The sequence below is a fragment of the Macaca nemestrina genome, chromosome 18 (assembly GCF_043159975.1).
Source record: "Macaca nemestrina isolate mMacNem1 chromosome 18, mMacNem.hap1, whole genome shotgun sequence".
In the NCBI taxonomy this organism is placed as follows: domain Eukaryota; kingdom Metazoa; phylum Chordata; class Mammalia; order Primates; family Cercopithecidae; genus Macaca; species Macaca nemestrina.
This window is the reverse complement of record NC_092142.1, coordinates 55851327-55864341: the sequence shown is the minus strand read 5'-3', so window position 1 is coordinate 55864341 and position 13015 is coordinate 55851327. Positions and strand designations below refer to the sequence as shown.

The following is a 13015-nucleotide window of genomic DNA, read 5'->3' as shown; positions in this document are numbered from 1 at the left end:
TCTTGCTCACTACAGGATATAAGAAACCTCCTAGAAGACAAAAAAGCCTGTCATTTCCTGCTCGTTCAGAATGCATTCAGCATCCATTTACTTGCTTATTCTGAAAGCTCTGCATTCAGGAGTAAGTGTGAATGGATAAATAAAAAGGCTGAAATCTTATCTCCCTGGCTCACATAAAAGCAGTTTTTCACATTTTCCCCAGACCCATTTTTATTCCAAAGTTACCATTTTTAATTCCATTCACAGAATACTTTAATGTAATTGCACACTTTGCCACCAGACCACAATGCCTACCTTTTCCCTTATCATGGACAGGCAGAAAAATTAAATCGTTTCAATTTCTTACCACTGTGATCAGCATTACGCTACCTAATTATAAACACGAATGAGGATGCCACATTAGCCTGCCTCTGTGAAGACACTTTTTTTTTTTCTTTTTTTTACAGGTTTACTGGTTTTTTACCAACTCTAAGATTTATACTGGGTCAGGGTTTAATGACAAGGAACAGCAAATATGTTTATTAAGTAGGTGTGATGTAGACACCACTGTGTTCACATAGGGGACAAAGCTTGGCACCACTTATTGTCCCTGAACCAGAACACGGCACAGTAAGATGTAATGTCTTTTCTACATGCAATTCAGTCACTACACCCAAATCTTGGCCTAAAATGTACCCAGTGTTCCAGCAAAGGATTTCTCTCCAACTAACAGACTTTGGATATGATGATTATCAGATTCATCACTCCTTCTGAGCCCAGGAGCATTAACTATAGGTTGTTTTAAGTCCAGGATGGGCAGCTGTCATAAGCTGAGAAAGACCAAGGTTCAAATATCCATTAAATCCCTCTAAAAACTCAAAAGAAAGGGTATCATGAACATCCTGTTCATTCTCTTAGGAACAAGAGGAATATAACAAAGGAGATCAATAAACACAAATGCTTAACTAAAAGCCTTCACACCATTAAATTCCATGGAATAGTCCCTTATATTTGTATATTATGTGAAAATATTTAGAGAGTAAAGTCTCATTCCTTCAGGGTCCACAGTTCATCGGTTCAAAATCATCCAATTTGGGCTAGATCACCATTTTGTGCAGAAGAGCCTACTCAGGCATATTAAGAACAGAAACAAGATGGAAGACAGGGATGTTCTGCCTACTTAAACCATCTCTCAGAATCGTTACACAAATCATCAGTACGCAAACAGATGCAACTCTTAAGAACTTCATCTCTTCCTTAGATTTGCTAAAGCAGGTCTGGTAATAATACTTTTCTTTGGTAAACATACTTAGCAGTTTCAGTTTCAGAAACAGATGAAAATGACAACTGCATTTCTTTCAGTCTTAGAATTAAGATACTGTTTACCCATTCAGACTGTACTTTCCCTTAACTGATTCAAGCTAAGGAAATTTTACTGCACTTTTTCTTCAATATTAATATTTTGCCAGTAATTCCTGAAAAGCTATTAGCATACTAATCATTCTAGGCAAATCTGACCCTCTTTCCAACAAACTGCCACAGGATTTCTGCAACCTGTTCCCAACCAACAACTTGCCAGTACTACAAACACCCAATTAGTGAGCAACTACTTTTCCTCTTTGCTGTTATATATAGCTGCATTTAAGGAGCAGAAGATAGAAAACTGAAAGATAGACTATAAAAATAATTCAGGTGATAAGGGGTTACAACACTATTGATTCATTTTTAAATTTTATTTATTTTTTGAGACAGTCTCTCTCTGTCGGCCAGGCTGGAGTGCAGTGGTGCCATCTCAGCTCACCACAACCTCCACCTCTCAGGTCAAGTGATTCTCCTGTCTTAACCTCCCAAGTAGCTGGGATTACAGGCGTGCGCCAACAAGTCCAGCTAATTTTTGTATTTTCAGTAGAGACGGGTTTCACCATGTTGACCAGGTTGATCTTGAACTCCTAACCTCAAGTGATCTGCCTGCCTGAGCCTCCCAAAGTGCTGGGATTACAGGTGCGGGCCACCGCACCCAGCCATTGATTCATTTTTATACTTACCAAAGCCAGTTAGTTTCTTCTTACTATTACTATTTTACTATTTAAAAGACAAACTAAAAGTGGTTTCAGCATATTCTACATTTCCAAGGACAGAAAAAGGAAGAAAATAATGAATATGTTATAGACACAGTGTGTGGCAAGCAAAACAAGTTTTTAACAGTCAATTATCACACCTTTAGTCTTACATATGGTAGATCAGTTTCCCTGACTCTAATTTTTTTAAGGTATTTTATCCTGTTTATCACTTCTTTTCCTCTTTACTCATATAGGACAGATTTCCATCTGGAGATTTAGGCAGATTATGAAGACCTTCAGAACAGAGTCTTTTTTTTGGGGGGGAGGGCGGTGGTAGAAGGAGCTGAATTTTCACTTAACTAAGATTAGAATTGGCTGCTAAGTCAATTCCAACAACATAATCTAGATTTCTATTTATTTTGTAAGGAAGCATTCAGAAAGTTTTGTCTTTTCCTAAGCATGGAAGCCAATATACTATATTTGGAGGCTGTGGGGAAGACAGGTCTATTAAGACTAGGGAAGAGGTGACATCTAAGGAAAGCCTTAGGGTCTTAGACTGAAATTAGGGCTTGGATGTTCCAGGACAAGTGAAGGCAGTGAGCAAAGATATAAGTTATAAAAGAAAAAAGAATGGGTTGGGTATTTACATATATATACACACACAAGCAGTTCCTTCTACCTTGGAAAAATGCCAAAACTTAATGCCATCTATACTTACCTTAAAAACTACATATTTAATACTTTAAGAAGCAGAGAGTTTCTAGTTGAAAAATGTCTCTAGATACACCTCTCAAATACATTACAGACTGTTAACATGTTTAGAAAGAGTAACTACTATTAAATTCTGAAATCAGAGATAAGTAGTCACCCTCATTTCCCAAAGGCTCAAAAGAGAATGATGAGGATGACAAGAGAGACTTAGTTGGGACCTGCAGTACTGAACGACTAGCAATGGATATCTTCTCCCAATACTGCCCATGGATGTGAAATGGAGTTAGATTTGAAGATGCTTCATTCTTTACAGTAACAGTTTTAAAATTTCTGGCACTATAAGTACAGTGGGTTGAAGTGTGTGTCCCACAAAAAGATATATCCAGGTCCCAACCTCTGGTCCTTGTAAATGTGACCTTACTTGGAAATAGGGTGTTTGCAAATGTAATTAAGGATCTCAAGAAGAGATTATCCTGGATTTACGGTGGGTCCTAAATCCAATGACTGGTGTCCTTATATGACATGAAAGGTAGACCTGACACACACAAGGAAGAACTCTGTGAAGACGGAGGAAGAGACTGAAGTTATGCTGCCATAAGCCAAGGAATGTCGGGAGCCAGTCAGAAGCCAGAAGAGAAAGGAGTCTCCCCTAGAGCCTATGGAGAGAATGTGGTGCTGCCAATACCTTGATTTCAAAATTCAGGATTCCAGAACTGTGACAGAATAAACTTCTGTTGTTTTAGGCCACCAAGTTTGCAGTACTTTGTTACAGCATCCCTAGGAATTTAATAAAGTTTGGCAATTATTTATTATTGCTCTACAATGGTCTAATGCCATTAAAAATATTTTTAATTATTAGGGATACATCATAATTATATTTATTCATGTTGTATACATGATACTCTGATACAAGCATACAATGTGTAATGATCAAATCGGCAATCAGGATATCCTTCACCTCAAGTGTTTTATCATTTCTTTATGTTAGAAACATTCCAATTCCACTCTTAGTTATTTTGAAAGTCTAATGCCATTGAAAAATATTATAGCCTAATGCTGAGAAACTGCACCTCCCATTTTCATGGCCAACTCAGGCTATTTCTGCACAGACTTCTTGAAATATACATGCAATCTAGTGAAAAAGCCCAGAATATAACTGAACTATGTACATTTGCACTTTATTATTATATAATACATTATCCATGATACATTAGGTCTGTTCAGATCACAGTAAAGATGTGCAATATGCCCTCAATATTTATTTCTCCAAAGACAGAAGTGAGCAAGTGGATCTCTGTGACAGGACACACACTCCCAAGCACTACAAAGTCATTTAGAAAAGATCCAGTACAGCTCTTTTAGCAGCATGTCCTGTTACCACTCTTCACCTCTATTACACAAATGTAGGCCTTCTTTATGACCATTTCCAAAAAATAAAATCAATAAACATTAAAAAAATTCTACTAGTATCTTCCATACATATATTTTAGTGGCATTTCTTTAATATACTACCTCTGCTGGTCACAGCAATTTAAAAAAAAATGCATTCACAATGCACACAAACATTATTGATTATGACAAACAACGAAATGGTAACAACAAAAACCCATATTAATTTCAAGCTCCATTAGAAGCAGAAGGAAATATAATCAATGTTTACCAAATAGAAAAGGACAATGCATACATGGCAAAATGCCTTTAAGCTTATAAGTAATGCAAACAATGGACAGTACAAAGTCCTGGACAGTATTTGTCAAAGAATGCATCAGCATTTCCTTTTTATGAACAGTACTTTAAGTGGCTTATAAACTGACATAATAATTTCACTCTGACTGATAGCACATGGAATTAGGGTGCATTCTCACCTCAAAAAAATGTACTGATTGAAAAACAGAAGTTCAATTACAAGAGTGCATCAGATTTATGGTATGTGAATTATATCTCAATTAAGCAATTAAAAGAAATGAAAAAAAAGTCCATCAAATAGTTTATGTGGCTTTTCTAAAGACAAATCACTGAAAATGTCCAAGTTTACTCTTCTTGGATAACCAACACATTATGAGAAGAATTAAGAGGAGGATCACTCCGTGCCAGGAGTGCAAGCTGGCTTGGCTCTTACACTTGGTTACTAAACAAGAAGTCAGGGAAGGGTATGTGTATAGAAGTTTAAGCACAGGTCAATTGAACCACACAATACAACTTAAAACCTCCAATCCCTGTTGATAAAACAGAGTTCCCCCGATCAGGCCAAAGCTAAATCTTCTCCTTTAAGCCTTTGCTGGCAAGAAGATGAAGTCAACAGAGAACTCATTTCAAAACTAGTAAGCCTTAAACTTACTTCAGGTCTAGATGATCAATTCCTAATTAATCAAAAGTTATCTTGGACTGACCATTTTGCATTTTTGAAGTTATTCTGGAACAGCACAACGAAGAGGTGAGTTGTTTTTTGTTTTTGAGACAGGGTCTTGCTCTGTCACCCAGACTTAAGTACAGTGGTGCACACAGGAAGGACTCACTGCAGCCTCAACCTCAACCTCCTGGACTCAAGTGATGTTCCCACCTCAGGCTACCGCTGTAGCTGGGACTACAGGCATGCGCCAGCATACCCCGATAATTTTTTATCTTTGTAGAGACAGAGTGACATAGTTTGAATACATGTCCCTGCCAAATCTCATGTTGAACTGTAATCCCCAATGTTGGGGGTGGGGCCTGGTGGGAGGTGACTGGATCATGGGAGCAGATTTCTCATGAATGGTTTAATACCATCCTCTTGGTGCTGTCCTTATAACAGTGAGTTCTTATAAGATCTGGTGTTTGAAAGTGTGTGGCACCCACTGCCCGCCCCCCGCCACCCCGTCCAACTCTTTCTAGCTCCTGCTTTTACCATGTGACGTGCAAGCTCCCACTTCACCTTTTGCCATGAGTAAAAGCTCCCTGAGGCCTCCCCAGAAGCAGATGCTGGTGCTGTGCTTCTTGTACAGCCTGCAGAACCATGAGCCAATTCAACCTCTTTTCTTTATATATTACCCAGTCTCAGGTATATCTTTATAGCAATGCAAGAATGGCCAAATACAGGGTGTATCACTATGTTGCCCAAGCTGGTCTTGAACTCCTAGGCTCAAACAATCCTCCCACCTCAGCCTCCTACCATGCTGGGATTAGAGGCATGAGCTACTGTGCCTGGCCAAGAGGTGAACTTTTGAAAAGGAAGCATCCTTAATCTCAAAGTTCAAAGATTTCTCAGTGGTACAGGACCAAAGCTCTGGTGCGCTCTTTGCAAATTAAGAAATTCTCTTTGATGTAACTGAGCATATATTGTCAGAAAACCATCTAACGGCAGTGTTGAAGGAGGGTATTCTTGATTAAGTACAAGGTTACATGAGATGATCATTATGACTCAATACATTTACAAACCTGTCAATACCTTAAGGTAAAAAAAATGGAGTTTCACATCACTGGAAATGCATGAAGTGCAGCACAAAATGCTGTTGAGTAATCAAAATATCTACTCCAAGAATATCAAAGAAAATGTAAAAAACACTTTGTTTTTCAAACAAACAATTTCTTTGGTATTTTCAACATTAAAAACAAACAAAAACCCTTTCAGCAGGTGCCATTTCTTTCCACATTATTAGGAATACTCCCAAAATATATGGTGATTATTCATCCCTGTTATACGTATTTGTTAATAGATAGCCTCAACCAGTTGTATGGGGGAGGGGAGCTAAAACTTAAAAAAAAGTTTAAAAGGTATACATGCCATTTTAAGATTACATGGAAATGAGAAGGCAATTATAAGTTGACAGGAAAATATGATTTAGCATATAAAACTGGAAAAACTGGATTTTCATACTTTGGGAACATAGCAGCAATAGGAAAAATATCTATAGTTCTTCAACTCTCAACTCAAAGTACAGTTTTAGGTTTCTGAATTCAAATAAATGCAGTAGAAATGTGGCCATTAGATGGACTAAAATGGTTCTTAGGAAGGGTACTGGGGTAAAGAGTGTTAATTCAAATTGAGCCCAAATAATATTGCCCATTTCTACTAGAATTTGCCTCCGCAGGAGGCATCCTTTCATTTTCAGGTAAATCAACGATAAAAAAAATAAAATGGTGCTCCACTGTCCCTTCACTAATGCAAATGCAGTGTTCCAATTCCTCAAAAACTAAACAGACTGTGAGTTTTTTCCTTAACAATTTTATGTCAGTTTCTGATTAGATTAAAACAGCTATTGATTGCTAGTGGCATGTTTGGTTAAATGAGACTGGAGTGCTCTATTAGACTATTTCCTGGTGCCACTAATGCAGCCAAACACTTCTTGGAAATCATTGAGTAGGTTTCAGTAAATAGTACTCTAAGTTTTCCCCAGCTCTTTGCCAACCAATACAAGCAAGATGTAAAAAAGAAATGTGGAAGACGAATAGTAAAATTATTTGAGATCCAGCAAAGAAAGCGAAAGAAACTTGAGACTAATGTCTCTGAGCCTTGGATTAAACCCAAGGAAAGAAGAGAAATCTGTTCTCCTAATTATAATAATCTAAAAAGTGCAGGTTGGAATTGCTTTCTTAAATTCAGCTACACAGAGAGCTCTGAAAATAACCCAATGTTTTCCACTATACCTCCAAAGCTGAATCTACTGTTCTCTTAATATTTGAGGAAGAAGAAAATTAACAAAGAAAACTGAAATTCCTTAATCAGCTGGTTAATAAAGGGCCAGGGTCTTCAGCCTGGGTTATATGCTCTGGGTTCCACCTGCACTTGGCAGTCCTTACCTGAATGTCGGTGTCCTTCACGGGCTCAAGAGGCTCAAAGGTGGTGGCTGCACTCAGACTCTCCAATCGCTGGGAGATGTGGGATATGTCAAGTCCCCGAGACCCAAGTAGAACTGACCTATGTGAGGATACACAATAGGGAGACATAAGTAAGGGGAAAAGTAGGATTAGGACATCTAATATGCTTCATCAAATACTGGAGAGTATTTTCCATTCAAAACTTCCTATATACTGTCCAGACACTTTTACATAGTTGTTTTATATCTTTCCATAGAAATCACATGGAATAAGAGCCATAACACTGTAGTTTGTAGTAACAGATTCAAATTCTAAGCATGCCTGAATTTGAGAGCCTTGTCTAGAATAAAACAATACTACTACCATAGGCTAGACAGCTCCAAACATGTCATAGTAAAGAAACCCATGAGGTACATGCTATCATTCATCCCCATTTTATGGATGAGAGAACTAAGGTATAAACAGGTTAACCAGCTTGCCCAAAGTCACAGAGTCAGGAAGTGGCAGAGGCAGGTCTTCTAGTTCTGCAGCACAACTCTTTTTTTTTTTTTTTTTTTTGAGACAGAGTCTCACTCTGTCGTCCAGACTGGAGTGCAGTGGCAGGATCTCGGCTCACTGCAACCTCCGCCTCTGAGGTTCATGTGATTCTCCTGCCTCAGCCTCCCGGGTTGTATAGCACAACTCTTAACCACCATCCTACACTTACAGCCTCCGTAGATGGATATAGTGAACTATAACATTGTAGAAGTTTCAGGAGTAACCTAGTATAAACGTCATTCATGAGCTAAGGAAACTAAAGGTTCAAGGTGATCAATGATTTGCCCAGGAGCAATCAAACCAGAATTCAAGGTCAGTTCTCCATGGTTTCCCTTCAAAAGCCAAACACCATCTTCAGCACATCTGCAGGTTCCCTCTCTGCTGCCCAGTCTAATAATATAGAAGGCTGTTATCTGACCAGTAAATGCTTTTGAAGAGAAATGGGAATAATAATAGTCAGCTTTATTTCTACCCACCTGGGGCAAGGTAACAATGTAAGGGTTGTTTTCTTAAAGAAAAGATTGCACTAATATCTAGAACACTCTCTGGAAAAAAGAAACTTATGGGAACTCAATTAATTTAACTTAATTTTATTTTATTTACAGACAGGGTCTTGCTGTGTTGCCCAGGCTGGTCTCAAACTCCTGGCCAAGCAATCCTCCTGCCTCAGCCTCCAAAAGTGCTGGGATTACAGGCGTGAACCACCACATCCAGTCCATTAATTTGTAGACTGTTTCTGGACTATAAATTAGTACTGAAAACTTTTCACTGATAACATTTGTGTTCACTTTGAGTAATTTAATAGTCAGTATACCAATAGGTATAACACCTAAAAGTTTCAATCCTGAACTAACAGACTTATTGGAGAAGAGAAAGAATTTCACATATGTAGTTCTAATCCAATAAATACTACAGCAACAGATTACATTTACCCAGAAGTTCCTTCCTATAGATTTTTGTCTCTTCCAGGTCAACTATGATGTCATTCCCGGGGTTTTCCCTCCAGGTTGCCATATATTTCCTCTCTCCTCTAATAATCCTAAATAGTTAACTCTCTATAAGAGTGGGTCTCCCTTCTCAAAAGAAGACATTTATGCAGTCAACTAACATATGAAAAAAAGCTCAATATCACCGATCATTAGAGAAATGCAAATCAAAACCACAATGAGATACCATCTCACGCCAGTCAGAATGGCGATTACTAAAAAAGTCAGGAAACAATAGATGTTGGCAAGGCCGTGGAGAAACAGGAATGCTTTTACACTGTTGGTGGGAGTGTAAATTAGTTCAACCATTGTGGAAGACAGTGTAGCAATTCCTCAGGGATCTAGAAACAGAAATACCATCTGACCCACCAATCCCACTACTGAGTATATACCCAAAGGATTATAAATCATTCTACTATAAAGACACAAGCACACATATGTTTACTGCAGCACTATTTACAATAGCAAAGATTTGGAACCAATCCAAATGTCCATCAATGATAGACTGGTAAAAGAAAATGTGGCACATATACACCATGGAATACTATGCAGCCATCAAAAAGACTGAGTTCATGTCCTTTGCAGGGACCTGGATGAAGCTGGAAGCCATCATTCTCAGCAAACTAACACAGGAACACATAACCAAACACTGCATGTTCTCACTCATAAGTGGGAGTTGAACAATGAGAACACAATGGACACAGGGAGGGGAACAACACACATTGGAGCCTGTCAGGGGGTGAGGGACAAGGAGAGGGAGAGCATTAGGACAAATACCAAATTCATGTGGTGCTTAAAACCTAGATGACAGGTTGATAAGTGCAGCAAACCACCACAGCACATGTATATCTATGTAACAAACCTGGACATTCTGCACGTGCATCCAGGAACTTAAAGTAAAATTTTTAAAAATTAAAAAAAAAAAAAAGAAAAAAAAGAGTGGGTCTCAACCCTGGTTGCACATTAGAATCACCTAGTTTCAGGAGTAACCTAGTCCAAACTTTCCTCCCAACGACTATGATCAGTTGTGATTAATATTGGACTCAAACTCTCGGGCTCAAGAGATCCTCCTGTCTTGGCCTCCCAAGTAGCAGGAACTAAGGATGCTTGCCACTGCACCCAGCTTTACAATTTATCATTTAAAGTATACAATTCGGTTATTTATTTTTTGAGACAGAGTCTCGCTCTGTTGCCCAGGATAGTGCAGTGGTGCAATCTCAGATCTCTGCAACCTCCAGTTCCCAGGTTCAAGCAATTCTTGTGCCTCAGCCTCTCCAGTACCTGGCACTACAGGTGCATGCCACCACACTCAGCTAATTTTTGTATTTTTACTAGAGACAGGGTTTCCCCATGTTGGCCAAGCTGGACTTGAACTCCTGGCTCAAGTGATCCACCCACCTTGGCCTCCCAAAGGGCTGGGATTACAGGTGTGAGCCACCATGCCTGGCCTACAATTCAGTGATTTTTATGTATTCATAAAATTGTACAACCATCACTACAATCAATTTTAGAATATTTTCATCACCCCAAAAAGCAACCCCTGACCAATAGGTGGTGATTCCCCATTCCCCGCCAAACCTCCCCCATCCCTTGGCAACTACTAATCTACTTTCTGTCTCTATAAATTTGCCTATTCCGGACATTGCTCATAAATGCAATCACAATACACAGTCTTTGTAACTGGCTTCTTTCATTTAACATAATGCTTTCAAGGTTCATTCATGTCGAAACATGTATTAGTACTTCATTCCTTTTTATTGCCAAATAGTATTCCATTGCATGGACATACCACATTTTATGTATCCATTCATCAGTGGATGGGCATTTGGATTATTTCCACTTTTGGCTATTATTTTTAAAAGATGCCATGAACATTCCTGCACAAGTTTTTGTGTGAGTATACATTTCCATTTCTCTTAGGTATATACCTAGGAGCAGAATTGCTGGGTCATATAACCCTATGCTTAATTTTTTGAGGAAATGCCAGACTGTTTTCCAAAGCAACTATACCATTTTACATTCCTACCAACAATGTATAAAGATTCCAATTTTTCCCACATCCTCACCAACACTTGTTACTATCTTTTTTATTACAGCCATTGTAGTGGCCCACCCATTTAAAGCTATTATAGAAAAAAATTAAATACACAAAATTTTGGGAGCCTCCCAACAGCCATCAGAGAATGTAGAGAAATGTCTGGATATCCAGGCAGAAGTCGGCTACAGGGGCAGAGCCCTCATGGAGAATCTACTAAGCAATGTGGAGGGGAAATGTGGGGTTGCAGCCCCCACAAAAAGTCCCCACTGGAGCACTGCCTAGTGGAGTTGTGAGAAAAAAGTCACCATCCTCCAGAACTCAGAATGGTAGACCCACTGACGGCTTGCACCATGTGCCTAGAAAAGCCATAGGCACTCAACAATAGCCCATGAAAGCAGCCAAGGGGGCTGTACCCTGTAGAGCCAAAGGAGCATAGATGCCCAAGGTCTTGGGAGCCTACCTATTGCATCAGTGTGCTTGGATGTGAGACATGGAGTCAAATAAAATTATTTTGGAGCTTTAAAATTTAATGACTGCCTTTCCGGGTTTTGGACTTGCATGGGGTCTGTAGCCCCTTTGTTTTGGCCAATTTCTCCCTGTTGGAATGGGAACATTTGCCCAATGCCTGTACCACCATTGTATCTTGGAGGTAACTAATTTGTTTTTGGTTTTACAGGCTCATAGGCAAAAAGACATGCCTTGTACCAGATGAGACTTTGGACTTGGACTTTTGAGTTAATGCTAGAATGAGTTAAGACATTGGGGGTCTGTTTGGAAGCCATGACTGTGCTTTGAAATGTGACAAGGACATGAGATTTGGGAGGGGCTAGATGTGGAATGATATGGTTTGGCTCTGTGTTCCCACTCAAATCTCATGTCGAACTGTAATCCTCAATGTTGGAGGGGGCACCCAGTGGGAGATGACTGGACTATGGGAGCAGACTTCCCCTTTGCTGTTCTCATGACAGTGAGTTCCCATAAGATTTGGTTGTTAAAGAGTACGTAGCACTTCCCCCTTCACCCTCTATCCTGCTCCACCATGTGAAGATGTGCCTGTTTCCCCTTCACCTTCTGCCATGATTATAAGCTTCCTGAGACCTCCCCAGCCAGGCTTCCTGTACACCCTGTGAAAATGTGAATCAATTAAACCTCTTTTCTTCATTTAAAAAAAAATTAAAATAGTAAACCTCCTTATACCCATCACCCAGCCCCAACAATTTGCATGTCATAGCCAACCCTGTTTCATCTACATCCCTACCTATTTTTCTCTATCAACAAATATGCTTATTTTGAAGCATATCCAAGATATTGCCTAATTTTTTCACAACTTTTAAATTTGTGTTTGTTTAAATGAAATCCAAATAAGGTCTCTACTTGTGGATGATTAATATTAATATGCCTCCTAAATCTCTTTTCATCAACAGGTTGCCCCTCCATCTCATTTTTTTTCTTATAATCTCTTTGTTGAAGACTCTGGATTATTTATCTCGTAAAGCGGTGTTACTCAAGCTTTAAATGTACATGTGATGACAAAGGTACAGAGCAGAAAAAAAAAGTGCATATGAATCACCTGGAAACATTGTTAAAAATGTAGATTCTGATTTAATAGGTCTGGGATGGGGCCTGAGAGTCTCCATTTATAAAAAGCTCATGGTTGATGCCGATGCTGTTGATCCACTGACTACACTCACAGTAGCAAGTCTATAGTTTCCCACAGAAAACGTTTTACTGACGGAATCCCCATGATATCATTTAACACGCTCCTTTGTCCTCTATATTTCCTGCAAATTCAAAGTTCCAAGGGTTTGATTAGATTGAGGTACCACTATTTTTATGGCTAGATTACTATATACTTTACATTAAGAGGTATTTAATATCTGTTTATGTCCACCTGAAATATTTGCAGTCTT

General features: G+C 38.9%; 1 protein-coding gene across 3 annotated transcripts in view; it reads right to left on the bottom strand.

The window, feature by feature from the left end:
- LOC105494044 (nucleoporin 93) overlaps positions 1–13015 on the bottom strand; it is a 113636-nt gene that overhangs the window by 79477 nt on the left and 21144 nt on the right. For all 3 annotated transcript variants that reach the window (XM_011762142.3, XM_071084570.1, XM_011762143.3), the window contains one exon: positions 7527–7644. In XM_011762142.3, coding sequence (XP_011760444.1) covers positions 7527–7644 — 118 coding nt within the window. The remainder of the gene's footprint in view (positions 1–7526; positions 7645–13015) is intronic.